General features: G+C 37.8%; 1 protein-coding gene across 3 annotated transcripts in view; it reads right to left on the reverse strand.

Moving 5' to 3' along the window:
* Nucleotides 1-329: 329 nt before the first annotated feature.
* Nucleotides 330-19505, reverse strand: part of zcchc9 (zinc finger, CCHC domain containing 9) — a 44341-nt gene continuing 25165 nt past the window's right edge. For all 3 annotated transcript variants that reach the window (XM_060844046.1, XM_060844039.1, XM_060844031.1), the window contains exons 5-6: nucleotides 9291-9359; nucleotides 330-2208 (exon numbers count right to left, since the gene is read on the reverse strand). In XM_060844046.1, the coding sequence (XP_060700029.1) occupies nucleotides 2087-2208; nucleotides 9291-9359 (191 nt within the window). In that variant the 3' untranslated portion in view covers nucleotides 330-2086. The remainder of the gene's footprint in view (nucleotides 2209-9290; nucleotides 9360-19505) is intronic.

Here is a 19505-nt window from a genome sequence, read left to right on the forward strand (position 1 = left end):
CCCAACTATTCAACGACAAAAGCTGTTGCAGCTGTTGCATTTGACTTTAAGTTTCAATCCTTTTATTTTACAAAGAGAATCTTCAAGCAACCAAGGCCAACGATGATGAGGCACTGATCTTATCCTCCTCTTCATATCTAATTTTAATTTTCATATATGCATTTTAGATAATTATTTTACACTTGTATCAATATTTAGCAATAATCGTGAGATAATGTAAACATTTTATCTTGTTTAATGTATAAAGCTATTTTGCTGGCTATTTTTAAATTGGAACACTTGAAATATTAAGAGATTTGAGATTGTACAAATTCTAAGTTTGCAGATCACTTATGAACATGGTACATCATTGTAATATCACAATTTTGATTGCTACCAACAGTCAAAGCCTTGAGCATTCAGTGGATCTCTCTAATTTTTTTTAGCCAAATTACTTCCTTAGTCTTGGGAATATATGGTTTCCTGGCTTGGGGTACTGTTTCATAGGTGTTCTTTGTTTCTGTAACCATTCATGTGCAAAGAGCTTTATCATTCTAATCTTGGAGCTGAACACTGCTAAATCAGTTCCAAAGAGTTATTTTGGAATGTTAACAGAATGTTACCTTTGTTTTTCTCTCTCCACAGTTTCTGCCAGATTTACTGAATTTCCCCAGATCGTTGTTTTTACTCCAGATTTCCAGCATCGTCAGGACTTAGCTTTTATTTGACTGTTTTTACCTCTCACTGTTGGTGTTAGCTTTGGTCCAAATGAAGCTCTCCATAGACTGGAATCTATATTCAAGGATGACCCTCCAGCAAAGTACATAGGGAGTGATTTTGAGTCCAGCTTTCAAATGAGATATTAAACACGGATTCGACTGTCACTTTGCGTGGAAATAAAATATCCGAGGGTCTACTTCACTACTTGACTGTGTGTATATGTATCTGGGCCAGCATCAATGCAACAGCTGCATGTATGGCATTGCAGCACAAGCTAGCTCTCTCTTTGCAAATATTATTCTTTATTTATCTATATTACCAACAATAACTTTATTTATCTATATTACAACAATAACTTTCCTTGTCTTTCATATAGCACCTCTTTGGGTCACATGATTAGTGCGTGCTCCCAGGGCTATTCTAGAGATTGTTGATTTGAATCTTATTTACTTTTTAGCAAAAAATACATATAATGCAGAAGAGAGTACAGCCAAATTTAAACATGAATCAATCTCTCTGCTCCTTCCCAAATAAAGAGGCAAAGTCAAATTCCGACTGAATCACAGGACAGCTCTCTCATCAGAGAGAAAAAGAGAGGGGAGGGAGAGGGGGGAGACAGAGAGAGGGAGAGAGAGCGATGACTGGTGGTAGTTTAACCTGATGGCCAGCACACCTCAGGGAGGGGAGAGGTTAAAAAAAAAAGAGTTCTGTAATGGTAGCTGGTGCAGGAATTCAGCCCAAACAGATGCATCACAACCCAGCCATCCAGTCAACTGAGCTAATCAACATTCCACATATTGTATACACAATACAATCTCCTCCGAAACCTCCATCCCTCCAAGACATTTGTGTTCCTCCCAACTCTGGTCTCGCGATCATCCCCCATTCCCTGTGTCATATGTTTGGACATCTAAGCCCTGAACTTTACAATTCCCTATTTGTATCACTTCTATTCTTCACCTTTACAACTTTCCTTAAAATTTATCTTTGACAAAAGTTCTCAACATCTTTTTTGGCTTGGTGTCAATTCTTGTCCAATTGTTTTGCCGTGAAGCACTTTTTCCTACATTCAAGGCACTGTACAAGTGCAAGTTGTTGCAGCAAAGCTCAATTCTTCAATTTCTTCAAAATTATATGGACCAAATATCATCTCAATGCAATTGTATACAATCATTTATTAGAATTAGGAGCAATGAACAATTTTAAATTGCATCAGGCCTGGATTTGGCACACAATAGCCCCACCTGCTGGCATTAAATTGAAGTTTTTCACACTACCCATTTCAACATAACAATTACATTTTTAAATCAAAACACGAGCATTCTAGCAATGAGTTGCTGGATTCCCCTGCAAGCAAATCGATGAAATTCTCATTTCAAAGATCCATTTAAAAATTCACAGTTTTTGGAACTTTAGGCTTTGCTTTATGAGTATTTGAAGTCACTGGGATTTCTTCGTAATCAGCACTCATTCCTTCTGTCCATCGGGCAACAGTTAAAACAGAATGATCTAAAGAATGAAAAGCACGACAGTTAAAAATATAATTAAAGAACATTCAAATATTTCAGTGATTTCAAGAAGTAACTGGAGTAGAAGCAAGTCACCCTCCATTCTGAGGAACTGCTCAAGATGACTTATCCTGTATTAATAAAAGGCAGATTTTAGAATAAACTATACACATTGAGCAGAATATTGCAGCAGGATGTATTTATTCAGGATTAAGAATAGTAGAAAGGCTCTTTTTTATTTACGGGAATCAAATGTTTTCATCATCTATGGTAGATAGTTATTTACATGAAGGAAATGACCTGTGAGCTAATGACTTTGAAGATTCTGGTTATTATTTTAATAAAGTCTCTTATTTAGCTTTTGCTAAGGAATTGAATTTACTTTAATAAATTTATACAACATATTGCAACACCTAGAAAATCTAGTCAGTGCACTTTGCCATAGGCTGCGTCAATGGTTTATAGTTATGCTGTTGTAGCAATTGCCCAAGATAACCATCTTGACATACACCTCTGAGCAGTGAGATTGGAGTTCTAATATCGTATAACATGGATCATTGATAGTCTAGCCCAATTCTCTATTCCATTTCTGATCCCCACCATGTTGACTTGGAAAAGAGTTGAGAAAACTCCGGACAGGAAAACTTAAGATAAGGCGAACCATTTTCCTCCAGTTGTCTCTTGTATTCAACAAATAGGAGAAGATTAGATTCCCTACAGTGTGAAAACAGGCCCTTTGGCCCAACCAATCTACACTGACCCTCCAAAGAGTAACCCACCCAGACCCAATTCCCTCTGACTAATGCACTTAACACTATGGACAGTTTAGCATAGCCATTCACCTAACCTTCACATCTTTGGACTGTGGAAGGAAACCAGAGCACCTGGAGGAAACCCACACAGACACGGGGAGATTGTGCAAACTCCACACAGACAGTCACCCAAGGCTGGAATCGAATCTGGGACCATGATGCTGTGAGGCAGCAGTGCTAACCACTGAGCCACTGTGCCACCCTAGTGAAACACTAATGATGGAAAACAAAATAGCAACTATCTCTGGTTCTCTATCAGAAGAAGCTTGAGGACACTAAGCCAAAAAAAAAGATTTCATACCTACAAATAGAAACAAATGAAATAATTCAACGGCACAAAACCAAAAAAGTGCCACTGCTTGAACCAGATTACAATGAAAAAGCAGGGAGTTGAAATGCTAACTCAGTTTATCTTTCAACTGATGATGTCTGAGCTGTTGAACACTTTGCACGATTTCGTTTTCTCATTTATAATGCAAAATTACTTGTTTTATCTGTGAAGTGCTGTGTAGAACAGCTAATACTTAATAATATGTTTCTCTATACACTTATTCCTAGACTCTATTTTCCTTCAGCACGAATTACAATGTTGTTTTGCTCAATAATATGAATCAGACTGAACCAATAGTACAAAACTTTGACCCTAAGATGAGCATAAACCTCTTTATGAAGTTAGTCATGAAAACTGTTAGTTGTGTCTCTTTCCCCATTACATTGCTGTTCAGCATCTCATATCATTCCTTGGTCAACCCCAGGCTCAACCATTCAACACCCCCAACTAATTGCCAAAGTGTCCACTGCTGATTTACAATGGCTTCCCAATAGCCTAGCAATTATTTTCAAAATCACATCCTTATTTTTAAATATCTCAATGCCTATATAATTCCCTCCAACTCTGAATCCTAGCTGTAATCTAACTCTTCTGAGTCTGGGTTGACTTGTACCAGCTTGCACTGAAATTTTCTTGCACAATCCCTCCAACTTGTTACATCTCATGTATTTTCAAAAGTCTTCTAAAATATCTATTACAGACCCTAATCTTGCCCCTACATTTTTCAATGTCCAATCAACCCCTGTGTCAAGTGCCTCTAGACATTCTGCTGTTTTGAAATGCAAGTTACTGTCAACGTCAAAGATGCCACAGAGAAGGCTGATACATGAAATATATTTTAAAAGTTGCTGCAACATGGAATTTTCCTTTCAGATCGGAGAAAAGATACATTGCTGTGAGCTTTGCTTATCTTAGTGACTAGGTGGTGTGAATAATTTATAACTAAGATACCAGCATTTTCTTGGCCTCCGGTATTTTAATGCAGAATTACTTGTTTTATCAGTGAAGTGCTGCATACAACAGCTAATACTTAACTCTATGTTTCTCTGTACACTCATTCCCAGATTCTATATTCCTTCAGCAGGATTTACAATGTTGTTGTTGTACAATTCTGGTACTCTGGTAAAAACTGCAGTGTAGAAATCTGTGAGTTGTCATGCCATTTAAATTACTTTTTAGCTTAATTGTAATTGTGAAGCTTGATATCTAATGCCAACATGAAAGGCCGTTTCATTCTCCAATCATCAGAAAAGGTATTGAGCATTACATTTACTATCAAACACATGCTCAGTCCAATATTCGAAGAGCTGTCCTTGCAGGGCTGCAAAGGAATAAAGAATAACTCTAACTTTAAAATTTCTTTTTCTCAATGTCAGCAATTGGATCTTCATTCTTTAACAGCATTTTTTTTTCATTAAATGGTTCTGTGAAAATCATGATTTAAATTTCAGTTGAAGGATATAATGTACTATAATGATGTGTCGCAAGAAAATGGATGCACTTTTCCAAAAAGATCAGAACATGGTGTAGTAATCAAAAAGATAATGATTGAGAACAGCAGCAGGAGTAGGACATTCAGTATGATCATGGCTGATCAGCCCCAGGCTCCAACTCCTGCTTAACATCAACTCATTACAGCCCTCAACTTCCTGATGTTTCCAAAATCTACCTCGTCTTGAAATGCTTTCAGTGATATAGCCTCCACAGCTCTCTCTGGTAGAGAATTCTAAACATCCACTGTACTAGGTGTGCCCCATCACCACTCTACACAATTGTAACAAGACCTTTTTTTTTAAAATTCCAACCCCACAGCAATCCCATTATTCCATTAGCCTTCTTACTTATTTGCTGCACCTGAAAGCGAACTTTGTGTTCAGGCACAAGAACACCCTGGTCTCCTTACACTACATGCTTTTTTGGAGTCTCTCAATTTAAATGTTGTCTAACTTTCAATTTTTCTTACCAAAGTGCATGACCTCAGACTTCTGTACATTAAGCTCTATCTGCCAAATTTTTGCCCACACTTTCAATATATTAATATCCCTTTGCTGATTCATTATGCCCACATCACAACATTCTCTCCCACCTATTTTTGTACTGCCAGCAAATTTGGTACATTACATTCAGTCCCCAAGTCAACACATACAATTGAGGCTTCAAAAAATCTACCTCATCTTGAAATGCTTTCAGTGATCTAGCCTCCACAGCTCCCTCTGGTAGAGAAATCTAAACATTCACTACCCTGTTGCACTAGTTAAATTAATCCTAACTCTCTGTTTTCTGTGTTGGCTAAGCCTCAATGTACACTAAGATATCACTCCCTATAATGTGGTCACTGGCATTTTTCTAGCAATAGGAGCTCGGCTAACTGGCTTACACTTTCCTGCTTTCTGTCTCCCTCTCATCTTGAACAGGAATGTCTCATCAGTGGATTCCCAATTTGCTGGAAATTTCCCAGAATCCAGTGAGTTCTGGAATATTTCAACCAATGCCTCCATTATCTGCAGCCACTTCCTTTAAAACTCAAGGATGCAGGACATCAGGTTGGAGACCTATCTACCTTTAGGCCCATTTGTTTGTCAAATACGTTGTCTCTTCTGATAGAGACTGTTAGAAGATCTTTCCTCCCATTAGCACCTTGCTTAACTGTCATCTTTGGGAGCTGGTGGAAATGCCACTAGACTAGTAATTCAGACCCCTCAGGCAAATGCCTCTGAGGATTTGGGTTCAAATTCCAGCAAGATATATGGCAAAATCTGAATTTAATAATTACAAAAAAACTTGCCTAATGCAAACCATGTGACCACTGTTGATTGTCATATAAACCCATCTGGTTTACTAATGCCCTTTAGTTCTGGACTACATTTGATCCTCAATGCGACTCTAGACCCACAGCAATGTGGGTGACTCCCAACTACTTTTTGGGCAAATAAGGGTAGGCAATAAATACTGGTATTGTATAAAGAGAAGATGCGTAGGTTGGACTTGTACTCATTGACATTTAGAAGAATGAGGAGATTTTATTGAAACATACAAGATGCTTCGAGGGCTTGACAGTTGATCTGGACAGGTAGTTTCTCCTTTTGAATGGTTCTAGGAGCAGAGAGCATAACCTCACAGTAAAGGCTTTAAGACAGAAATGAAGAGGATTTTTTTTCTCTCAGAGGATAGTGATCTGTGGAATTCTTTACTACAGAGAGATGTCAAGCTGGGTTGTTAAGTATATTCAAAGCTGAGATCGACAATTTTTAAATTAGTAATGGAATCAAGGGAAATTGACAAAAGGCAGGAAATTTGAGTTGAAGATTATCAGATCAGCCATGATCTCACTGAATGATAGAAAGGGCTTGACTGGCCAAATGGCCTACTTTTGCTCCTATGTAGTAGGGTCATTATGGGTACCTCATTCACCACCTTAAACATTCACACACTTCATTAAAGACACACAGAGACAATGGCACCACAAGCTGTACACCACCAAAAAGGCAGCAGATACATGGGAACACTGCATCCTACCAAGCTATGTTTAATCCTTACTTGGAACTATGTCATTCCTTAATTGTCGCTGGGTCAAAATAGGATCATAGAAACAGAAGTAGGCCATTCAGTTCCTCTAGCCTGTTCCACCATTCAATGAGATGATGGCTGATCTATAGCCTAACTCTGTATATCTGCCTTTGGCCCATGTCCCTTAATATCTTTACTTTAGAAAAATTGACCGATATCAGATTTGAATTTAACAACTATCAGGCATTCACTGCCATTTGTAGAAGAGAGTTCCAAACGTCTATCACCCTTTATGTACAGAAATGCTTCCTAACATCTCTCCTGAACAATCTGGCTCTATATTTAGAATAGACTCCCCAATCTGAGGAAATAGTTTGTGTTTATCTTCTTGGTCTTTTCCTGTTATCTTGAAACTGTGTAATCATGCCGCATAACTTTACCCCTTAAGTTGAGGTAAAATTCTTGTAAATCTGCAACACCAAAACCCGAAACTCCCTTCCTAAAAGCATTGTGGGTCTGTCTACCACTCGTACTGCAGTAGTTCAAGAAAACAGCTTACCAAGTGATGGGCGGAAACCCCATTCAGATATTCCATGTGTACAGTGCATTCTCAATACACCGTTTGTCAACAAGAGAACCAACCTGAATAGGTCGAAACACACATTTGCTTTATCAGGGTTACTGGGCATACACTTGGACCTGCACTGCAACTACACATGCTCAGGTGCTCTGTATATTCTTTCAACATTTCCTCACCACTGCTATCTAAACAGTGCATTCTCATTCCCTCTCACCAACCTTCCTGACCCCTATCACTCACTGGCCTTCCCAAACGCCTCCCACTCACTGATCCTTCCAACCTACTGTTCACAAGACCAGCATTCCACTCCCTTTCTGGCTGTCAGAAGGCTATTGATCATTTTACTACTTTGTCAACGCCATTCAGTTTTTTAAAAATCAATTATTTCATGGAATATGATGTCTTTGGGCAAACCAACATTTGTTGTCATTGTCGAGAAAGTGGGAATGAGCTAACTTCATGAACTATGGCAGTGCTTGGGTGTAGGTGTATTCACATTGCTGTTAGAAAGTGAGTCCCCAGATTTTGATCTTGTGCAAGCAAAGGGATATACTTCTATGTCAGAATGGTGCATGGTTCAGGGAGCTTGTAGCTGACCATGTTCATGTAGAGGTCCCAAGTTTATTGTGCCTTTGAAGGAGGTTTGACGAGTTATTGCAATGCATCTTTTAGATGGTACAACTGCTACCACTGTCTGTTGACAGCGGAGGGACGCAATGCTTAAGATGATTGGTGAGGCGACTATTACGTAGACTGCCTTGTCCTGAATAGTTTTGGGCTTCTTGATTGCTGTTGGATCTTCACACATCCTGGCAAGTGGAGAGTATTCCATTACACTCCTGAATTTTGCCTTCTAGATCATGGACAGCGATTTCTTATTTATTCATGGTATGGGGACAACTTAGCTGACTGTTCTATGTTTAGTTGGTTGGTTTGAAGGTTTTCCAAGCAAATTTACTTGCTCTTCCATGTACTTTGAGCTCTGTTGTCACAAAGGGTGGTGATTAATTGTCAAACAAACTTCACCAAGCCTTTTCAGTACCCTTTCTCATGCAGTATAAATTATTTTCCCTTTGAAATTTAGTACAGGTGCGCAATCCTTTATCCAAATTTTTCGGGACTAGCTGGTTTTTGGAATTCAGACTTTTTCGAATTTCAGAATAAGTGTCAGTTTGATGGTGAAATTTTTAAAAATCTTTCCAAAGAACAGACTTCCTGTGAGTAAAACAGGCCCCAAAACAAAATTGAGGTCTGCTAGTACATGGCCATGCCCCCACACGTCTCATCTGAGTGACACGCATCGAGTGGGTGCGGACTTGGGTTAACTGTTCGCATGCCAAACAACCTTGTCAATGAGAAAAAAACTTCACAAAAAACCTTCAGACTTAGGAGCTTTTGGGATTTCGGATTAAGGGCTGTCTACCTGTATTTATGCAATTGAATCTAGGAAGTAATAAACAAAAAGCTTTGATAGCATGGCTAATTTCATCACAATCAAAAATTTTAGTTTATCAGTTCTCTGGAATCTATAACAAAATCAGAAAATATTAGAAAAATTCAACAGTTCAGGCATCATTAATGGAAACTAACATAGTTAAGATAGGTGGATGATCAATATCAGAACAATAACTAGATAAACCAAGTAATAAAAAATTAAAACAAAATCAATCTGAAATGTATATTTCATTTTTTTCTCCATTAACGTTCCTGACTTCTGAGGTGTTTGTCCAGCAATTTTTATTTTAGATTTCCAGCATCTGTAGAATTTTGTTTTTGCTTGAGAATCTCTATGTTAGACTTAAGTCATGGAATTTCAAAAAAATGAAACATAATGCATGCAGATTCATACTTACTCATATTCTGATGGTCTGGGCAGTCTTTCTGAAAGTGCTCTACTGAGCCACACAGCCTGCAGCAGCGGCCTGAAAAACAACACCATAAAGTTGAGGAACTCTCAAGAGCAACTGAATATATTTCAAATTTTCAAAATAAAAATTTATTTTACAAAACATGTCCAAAATATTGAAGCATGTGAGAATGGAAATTGTGGGGGACTTGCCATCATTTTACAGACTTCCTTGTCATTCCATTAATCTTCCTCATACCTTGTTGCACCTGCATGTTAGCCTTCAGTGATTTATCAACAAGGACAGCCTAGGTTCCTTTGTACATTTACATTTTCCAACCTCTTATCACTTAAGAAATTCTCTACACATGTGTTTTTCCTACCTAAGTGGATAAACGCATTTTTCCAGATTCTATTCAATCTGACATGTTCTTGCTCAATAAATAAGCCTGACCAAATCCTGTTGGTCATTTTATTTCTTTCTCACAACACTCATCCCCAATTGCTTTGTATCACCCACAAATTTAGAAATATTACATTTAGACCCCACCTCCACATTACTGACAATTTGTGAACTGGTGGGGGTCCTGAATACAGTCTGTGTGGTACCCCACTAGTCTCAGTCTGCCAATGAGTGACTCATTTATTCCTAATCTGTTTTCTGGTTGTTAGCCAATCATTAATCCTAGTCAGTACATTACATCCTATCCCATGTGCTTTCATTTTCTTATCCACTCCTGTAGGGGATTTTATCAAAAGTCTTGAAAACTGTAGCATTCTACGTCCATCGACGCTCTTTCATCAATTTTATTCATAACATCTCGAGTCCAGTGGCCTACTTGAAATGTTAATTCAACATTCTCTCCACTGATACTACTGGACCTGCCTGAGTTTCACCGGCATTTCTTGTTCTGGATCTTCAGTATCCACAGATCTTTATTTTATTCCAGAGGTAATACTGAACATACACAAAACAAAAATTAGATTGCAGTTGGATTATTGTGTGTAGTTCTGGTTGGGGCAGGGGGGAGAACGATGTGAAGTCATTCAAAAAATTGCAGAAGGAATTTACAAGAATAGTTCCAAGGATGACACAGAGTAGATATGGAGAATGTGTTCCCACTTGTAAAAAGATGGGAGAACAAATGGGCACAGCTTTAAAGTAATTTGCAATAGAAGCAAATGTGATGTGAAAATATAACTTTTTACACTCAGCAAACTGTTAGGATCTGGATTGCACAGTGTGGAAGCAAACTGGAAGCAAGGCCATTCAAGGTTTTCAAGAAGCCCTTAGCTCATTACCTGAACAGAAACAATGTGCTGTGTTCAGGGAAAAGGCAGGAGAAGGTCACTTCATCATAACACTCATTCAGAGAGCTAGTGTCAACAGGATGGACTGAATGATCTCTTGCACTGCAATGATGCTGTGTGTGAGTGGATGAGAAATTAACTATACATTTTATTTTTGATTGCTTCTAATTTAGAAAACTAGAGTGGAACTGCAAAATTGTAACGTACTACTACTTCAATAAATATATTCATACATTTTAATAACCACTAATGATGTTTTTCTGAAAGAAAAGTAATCTGTTTGGGAAAAAAAGATGTCATGTGGACTTGGTTAAACCAAAATTTTCCTTCACATTTTCGAGGCAATCAGTTCTACACCAACATATTTTAGTGGTGTACCAAAAATAAACTTGACTAACTTCATTACATTCATACATCCAACTTCATCATTCCAAGACTAATATTGAGCTAACCAGTAACCTCGTCAGCGAGAGTTCTCTTGTAAAATTGATTTCACAGGTCAACCAAGACAAGGTAGTAAAAGAAAAATCTGGATGTGAAAACAGACATTTCAGCAATGAGGAGAGGTCAGAGGAACTGGGGCTTATTTGAGCAGAAGAAAAAATTAATTAAGACCAAACTACAGGATTTCAATGTATGAGCAGTTTCGAACTAGATACTTGCATCTTTCATATATTTTTCAATTTCCCTCAAGACAAAATGAGTAAAATACTTGGTTTAATGCAATTTGTTAAACTGTTGTATTTCATAAGAAGGTGGACATGCAGAGCGGTGTTAAGGATAACCACAACCTCCATCTATATAATGCCATGAACACAGTAAAATGCTCCAAGGAACAATTCTAACTGTGAGAAGTAGCTGCAAAGAAGCTATTGGGACAGGTGACCAAACGCTTTGTGAAAAAAAGTTTCTTTCAAGGATAATTTTAATGGAGGTGAGAGAGATAAAAAGCACACATTAAATTAAATCTGTATTATTTATTCATATGTAACATGCTACATTATGTTAGTGTGATCTTATTAACTAAAACCAGAGGATTTCTAATTATTCTCCAGCAATTTTTGCTGCTTTCTATTTAACAAACATTACTGGCAAAAAGCCTAAATCAAGGTTTGTTTCTTATGTCTTACCATTGGAATTCACAGAGAGAAACATCCTGCCAGGGGATCAGTGACTCTCCAACATGCAAGTCAATTATTAATTACCAATATAAGCTAATGACAATAGACAAATGACAAAGCCATTCTGCCCTTCAAGCCTGCACCACCATTCAATATGATCATGGCTGCTCATCCTTAATCAGTATCCTGTTCCTACCTTATCTCCATAACCCTTGATTCCACAATCCTTGAGAGCTCTATCCAACTCTTTCTTAAATGAATCCAGAGACTGGGTCTCCACTGCCTTCTGGGGCAGAGCATTTCACACAGCCACCACTCTCTGGGTGAAGACGTTTCTCCTCATCTCTGTCCTAAATGGTCTACCCCGTATTTTTAAGCTGTGTCCTCTGGTTCGGCACTACCCATCAGTGGAAACATGTTTCCTGCTGCCCGAGTGTCCATTCCTTTAATAATCTTATACGTCTCAATCAGATCCCCTCTCAGTCTTCTAAACTCAAGGGTATACAAGCCCAGTCGCTCCAGTTCTTTCAGTGTAAGGTAATCCCGTCATTCCAGGAATTGACCTATGCTGCACTCCCTCAATAGCCAGAGTGTCTTTCCTCAAATTTGGAGACCAGAACTGCACACAGTACTCCAGGTGTGGTCTCACCAGGGCCCTGTACAGCTGCAGAAGAACCTCTTTGCTTCTATACTCAATAGCCAGCATGCTATTAGCCTTCTTCACTACCTGCTGTACCTGCATACTTACCTTCATTGACTGGTGTACAAGAACACCCAGATCTCTCTGTACTGTCCCTTTACCTAAACTGATCCCATTTAGGTAGTAATCTGCCTTCCTGTTCTTGCCACCAAAGTGGATAACCATACATTTATCCACATTAAACTGCATCTGCCATGCATCTGACCACTCACCTAACTTGTCCAGGTCACCCTGTAAACTCCGAACATCCTCATCACATTTCACCCTGCCACCCAGCTTAGTATCATCAGCCAATTTGCTAATGTTATTACTAATACCATCTTCTATATCATTAATATATATTGTAAAAAGCTGCGGTCCAAGTACTGATCCCTGCGGTATCCCACTGGTCACTGCCTGCCATTCCAAAACGGAGCCGTTTATCACTACTCTTTGTTTCCTATCAGCCAACCAACTTTCAATCAAAGTTAGTACTTTGCCCCCAATACCATGCACCCTAATTTTGTTCACTAACCTCCTATGTGGGACTTTATCAAAAGTTTTCTGAAAGTCCAGGTACACTACATCAACTGGATCTCTCTCGTCCATCTTCATAGTTAAATCCTCAAAAAATTCCAGAAGATTAGTCAAGTATGATTTCCCCTTCATAAGTCCATGCTGACTCTGACCTATCCTGTTACTACTATCCAGATGTGTCGTAATTTCATCCTTTATAATAGACTCCAGCATCTTTCCCACCACTGAGGTCAGACTAACTGGTCTATAATTTCCTGCTTTCTCTCTCCCACCTTTCTTAAAAAGTGGTACAACATTAGCCATCCTCCAATCCATAGGAACTGATCCTGAATCTATCGAACTCTGGAAAATAATCACCAACGCACCCACGATTTCTCTAGCCACCTCCTGGGATTAGGCCCCGGGGACTTATCAACCTTCTGACCTAACAGTCTCTCCAACACCAATTCCTGGCAAATATAAATTCCCTTAAGTTCAGGTCCTTCAGCCACTGTTACCTCAGGGAGATTGCTTGTGTCTTCCCTGTAAACACAGATCTGAAGTACCAATTCAATTCTTCAGCCATTTCTTAGTTTCCCATAATATATTCCCCTGTTTCTGTCTTCAAGGGCCCAATTTTAGTCTTAACCATTTTTTTGCCTTTCACATACCTCTGCGTATTTCCTTCTTAGTAATCCTCTGTTGTTCTTTTAAAGCTTCCCAGTCCTCCGTTTTCCCACTTATCTTTGCTATGTTACACTTTTTCTCTTTTGATGAATTTCTCATTAACCAGTGCATACAGAAGCATTATCGAAGATTGCTCATGATCTTCTTTCGAGCTACTCTTTAGCTCTGTCTGATTTTTAAAAAACTTACAGGTACACACCATTCAATGAATGGTATTTTCACAAATGCTTTTGAGGAAACATGGTTAAATAATTTAGAATACGATGCAGTCCATTTTAATAATGTAACACCAGCCAGGTAGTACTGGAAGAGATAATTTCAATCTATCTCTGCACATTTTCATAAATCTAGATGCAAATGTTGAGATTAGCCTAAGGTCCCAGAACCAGAGGACTGCCCACCCCACAAAACAACAGACAAAACCAGTCAATACCATTGGAAGCAACAAAGTAGTTTGTGGAAAATATGTACTTAGTAAAACCATGGAACTAAAGAAATTTGAAGTATGGTCTGAGTTTATTTGGTACATAATATCTGTCATATCACTTTACTTCAAGCTTTACGATCTTATTTAATCTGGTCAAGGTTTGAGTGAAACCTACTGATGCAGTCAGATTGTAATCTGATGCTATTTTTCTTGTAAAGAATAAGTATGACACAATTCGATACAATGTCCAAGCTATGTGCTATTTTAAAATTATAAAATATGAATATCTTTTATTTAAGTCTAGGTCTCAACCCCAACTTTATGAAAGAAAGTTTAACTTTATACTAAGAAGATAGTTAAGAGAGTTGATTAAGAAAATGAAATTCTTGCGTTGATGATTTTTGACATCTCAAATGTCTGGATGGATCAAATTCGATGTCTTATATATCCAACAAAGATAAGCCAGGGTCTCTTTTGTCCAATCATTGCAAGCTCTTTGAACCATACATAAACAGAATGGTGCTTATATTCTAAGACCTCACATACTGAAATCCACTTATCGCGAAACCTCTTTCACAAAGAGTAATCTTCTAAGGTTGAGCCCATAAGGAGCAATGGAATGGACCTCATGGACTAATGCAAATCATGAAGCATCTAATCAAATTATGCAAAATGACTACATCTCATAATCATACTCTTCTAAAACAAAAGGTGTTCAATACAGTTCACTGACAGGAAGTTGTCAATCTTGGAACCACATGGTCAAATTAAGATAATGCTGAAAAAGTCCAAAACCAGTGCAACTCCTTTGAAACCAATTATTTGATTCTCTATGAGGAATCAGAAATATCAATACAACAATATGTTAACTGAAATTAAATATGCTCTGTGCCATTTTGTCAAACTAAACAGTATCTCCATCGACACAGTCTTCATAGAATGACACCATGATTTTCAGAAATATTATAATGTTAAATAACTTGAAAGAAAACAAAGGAGATAAATTGGTTGAGTTAAGTAACTTTACATCAGAAGACTCATTGATATAAAAACTCAATTTGATATTTTCAGAACAGGAAATTCTGCTTGCTCTTACATACCTAATGATAAAGGTAGTGAAATGGTTTTGTTTTAATATGTCATAGGATTGACATAACCTTTTCCTGGTAGTTACAAATAAGAGATGAAATTTTTCACCTATCTAAAGTTTGACATGTAAAAAAAATTCACCGCTTGGATGGAATAATAGTGCTGCATGCATGGAATGAATAATGCTGCAAGCACCTAAGAAGGGTTCTTGCGGTAATGGTAAATGTGGGGGCCAGGAGGCCCATCTTCTCCAGAGGAATGCAATAACATCGCTGAACAGACTGATTAGAAATATCTGAAAGAAAATAAGAAATAGGAGCAAGAGCATGCCATTCAGACTTCTATGCCAGTCTCACGATTCTGAGAGATCATGGCTGACCTGACCCAGGTGTCTGCTCTTTTGCTTCATGTCAGCTTCTCATAACCCTCAATTCATTGATATTCTAAATATATACCTTTCTCCTCTTTAAATACATTCAGTGATCAAGTCCCCATAGCTCTCTGGGGTAGAGAATTTCACTCATTCACTAACCACTGAAAGAAGAAATTCCATCACTTCCATGTTTTAAGCGAGTGCTCTTATTCTGTAACTATGATCCCTCTAGTTCACCTGTCAAAACAACTTTTCAACATCTATCTTCTCAAGCCCTCCCTCAGAACCTTGTATTTTTGATTAAGATCACCCCTCATTTCTATGATCGCTAATGAATAAAGGACTAACCTGTTTAGTGTTCTTGATAAATCCACTCTTTCATCCCAGGAATCAGCCTAGTGTATCTCTGGTAAACAGCCTGAAAAGTCAGTATTTCTTAAATATGGGGAGCGAAACTGCACGTAGTACTCCTGGTACAACCTCATAAACCCTTATGGTTGTAACAAGATTTGCATATTTTCAAACGCTAGCCCTCTAATAAAGGCCAATATTCCTTTTACTCTCTTAATTAAATGTATTAGTTGTACATTACCATTTTGTGTCTCATCACAATAACACCCTTTAATCTATAGGCACTGAGTCCTGGGTTCAGGTCCCATCTGCTCTGGAGGTTTGTAATAGCATCTTTGAACAGATGTATATAAAAATATCCACACAAGAACATCTAGGTCCCTGAACTACACTTTTTTTTTGGAGTCTTCTCCATTTAACTGCTAATCTGCCTTTTGATTCATCTTGTCAAAGTGCATAATCTCATGCTTTCTGACATTAAAGTCCATTTGCCAAGTTTTTGCCCAGTCACTCAACCTATCTATGCTCTCCTGCAGATCCCTTTTGTCCACGTCACAACATGCCCCCCCCCCCACCTATCTTTGTATCACCAACATAATTGGACTTAATGCACCCCTGCCCCTCCACCAAGTCAATAACATTGATGGTAAGCAACTGAGGCCCCAGGACAGATACTTCTGGCACTGTATTACTTACATCTTTCCAAACTGAAAAAGACCCATTACATTCCATAATACTGTAAGATTATAGGAGTAGCGCCGTCTTTGAACTTGTTTAAGGTAGAGATTGAGAGGTCTTTTTATTACCTGTAGAGCATAGGGTTATTGGATTGAGTGAGTAAAAGGCATTAAAGTATTCAAATCAGCCATGATTGCATTGAATGATAGGATAGGCTTGATGGGCTGAATGGCATATTCCTGTTCCTATATTGAAAATGACCTATTATCCTGAACTTGATTAACAAACAATAAACAGTCCCCTACCTATATTAGGACATTGCTCCAACACAATAAGCTCTTGACTCATTAGAGCTGCAGCTTTTTGAAAACCTTTTGGAAATCTAAATAAACTACATCTAATAGTTCTCATTTAAGTGCCACTTGTTCCATCTTCAAAGAGTTGTAATGAAACATGATTATTCTTTCATAAAACCATGCTGATTCTGCCTAATTGTGTTAAGATTTAAGTGTCTTGTTAATGATGGATTCCTGTATTTTGCCAATGACTACCCTCACCTTCATCCATAACTTTCTCAGCTACCTTCCCCCAACTCCACCCACCTACTATTTATCTCTCAGCCCCCATCCAGAAACTTCATTCCTGATGGTGGGCTAAAGCTCAAAACATCGATTCTCCTGCTCCTCAGATGCTGCCTGACCTGCTGTGCTTTTCCAGCACCACTCTCTCGACAATGACTGATGTTAGACCACCTAGCTGACAGTATTCTGCTTTGTCCCTTTCCTTTCCTGGATAGTTTAGACTTGTGGTTTATCAATCTCCTAGGGCCTTTCCAGAATCTTGGGAATTCTGGAAAACCATAACCAATGCATCCACTATTTCTGCAGACACTTCTTTTAAGATCCTTGGGTGAAGGCCATCAGGTCCAGAGGACTTGCCAACCTCAAGTCAGATTCATAATACCATTTTGTCTTTTCTCATTATTATAAATTCTTTAAGTTTCTTCCTCCATTTTGACATCTGCTTTTTACTACTCTTGGGATATTTTTTGCTTTCCACTATGAAATATTTGGTCAAAGCTTCTGCCATTTTATCAATTCCCATGAACTCCCTAGACTCACCAACAAAAGTATTTTAGCTACTCTTTAGCTCATGTTAACTAAACTTTTCCTTTTTGCACATTTGTAGAAGCTTTCACTGTGTTTTTATTTTTGTTTAATCTCCCTCATTCTCCAATTCTTACTCAAATCTTTAGCTTCTGTTTGATCATATTTTTATTTCTAAAATGTTTCCAATCTTATGATCTGATGCTAATTTTTGCAGGAATACACACCTTGACATTCGATTTAATATCTTCTTTGGTTAGCCACAGATGGTGCATCTAGTTGATACCAAAATTAGGGGCCATAAATGTAAAATTGTTACACATAAATTCAAAACTAATTTCAGACCAAACTTATTTATCTAAACTGGCTGGAATGTAGTACTCACTACTGCACAAAATAATCGAGATGACCAATACAGAACATTTAAGGTCATGCTAGTTAGGCACATGAGGGAGAGAGGGTTAGGATATATTGATCAGGCTTCACAATAGATGGGATATTGATGTGCAGCACGGATCTATTTGGTAAAATTGTTTGTTTCTATACTGCAACTACTTCATACATTCTCCGCCCTGTACTTCACTACTCAGGTCACGGATCACTTATACCATGTGTTGCATAGAATGCTTTTTCATTTACTCAACCTTATTGTTTCCATTTCCTAACCACCTTTTCTGAAATCTGTTCTATTGCTGTAATTGTGTTCTTTAGAACAGAAAGGTCTGACTATTTAGATAAAGATCCTAATGTTTGCAACATTTAGTAGCCAATTATGTCCAGTTTGGAGGCGAGACTCTGTAACAAATGTTAAAATGAGATCTTTGAGCTGAATCTGTGCTTCAACTTCACAGAATTGTTATAGTATAAAAAGAGATCTTTTGCATCTTCTCTGTGCCAATTCTCCAAATGAGCAATTTACTTATTGACAATACCCTGCATACTACCAATAAACCTGCAGTTCCTGGGTTAAAATAGTGTTTCTGTCCCCGAGAACTCCTCTTAAGATTTTCTTCAGGGTTTTTTTTTTGGTTTTCAGGGTCTCCTTTTTCATCAACACTGTCTCACCTAATTAAGGAGTTAGACATGTAATAATATTACATTCTTTACTTATATTAACATATGGGAGATACAGAATCAGGTAGAATCAGGACTGGAAGAATTTAACAATATCCTCAATAATTATCACCCTTCCATAAAATGTAATGCTACAACATGCAAAAAAAGCATTCATTTTCTAGATGCCATAGTATTTAAACTGATGCAAAATAAGGCTTAAGTTACGAAAAGCTGTCAAAAAAAAAGACATACCTCTGTACATAAAAGTCCATTACCCCTTGCTCAATTTCTAAGGCCTGGTGAGGTCACAGATAATGTGCTTTCATTGTACATGCACACTGGCAGGATTTTAATTTGACAGTTACAGCTCTTTTTACTGTACTTAATCTCAATCTCAGACATAAATTTAAGAATTGATCTGGCATTGGTATTGATCTAGTATCACTTGTTGTTTATAGAAGAATATTCCAAAGTGTTTCACCACAATTTGTTTGATGAAGTGCTCCCTCATGTCACTATTGAAAAATCCGGTTCCAACCTTAGACCATGCCTTTAGTTCTGGCAACTTTGCTGCCTTCAGTCCCACCAAAATTAGTTTTAGTGAGACACTCCAAAATTAATTAGATCATTTACCTCATTAAATTTTTACCTGTTGTTCGCACATTTGAATGACCTAATGAGTAATAAATGTCTCCACTGTGGTTTATTTTGAAGATTTAAAAATGTAGAGTATCAGTTAAAGGTGTATAAGAGGTGACATTACGCATGTGTGTGTTTATCAATACAACTTGAACTTTTGATCCATCCCAGAGGTGATTTCAAGAAAGC

Source organism: Hemiscyllium ocellatum, chromosome 2, assembly GCF_020745735.1.
Source record: "Hemiscyllium ocellatum isolate sHemOce1 chromosome 2, sHemOce1.pat.X.cur, whole genome shotgun sequence".
NCBI classification, from domain to species: Eukaryota; Metazoa; Chordata; class Chondrichthyes; order Orectolobiformes; family Hemiscylliidae; genus Hemiscyllium; species Hemiscyllium ocellatum.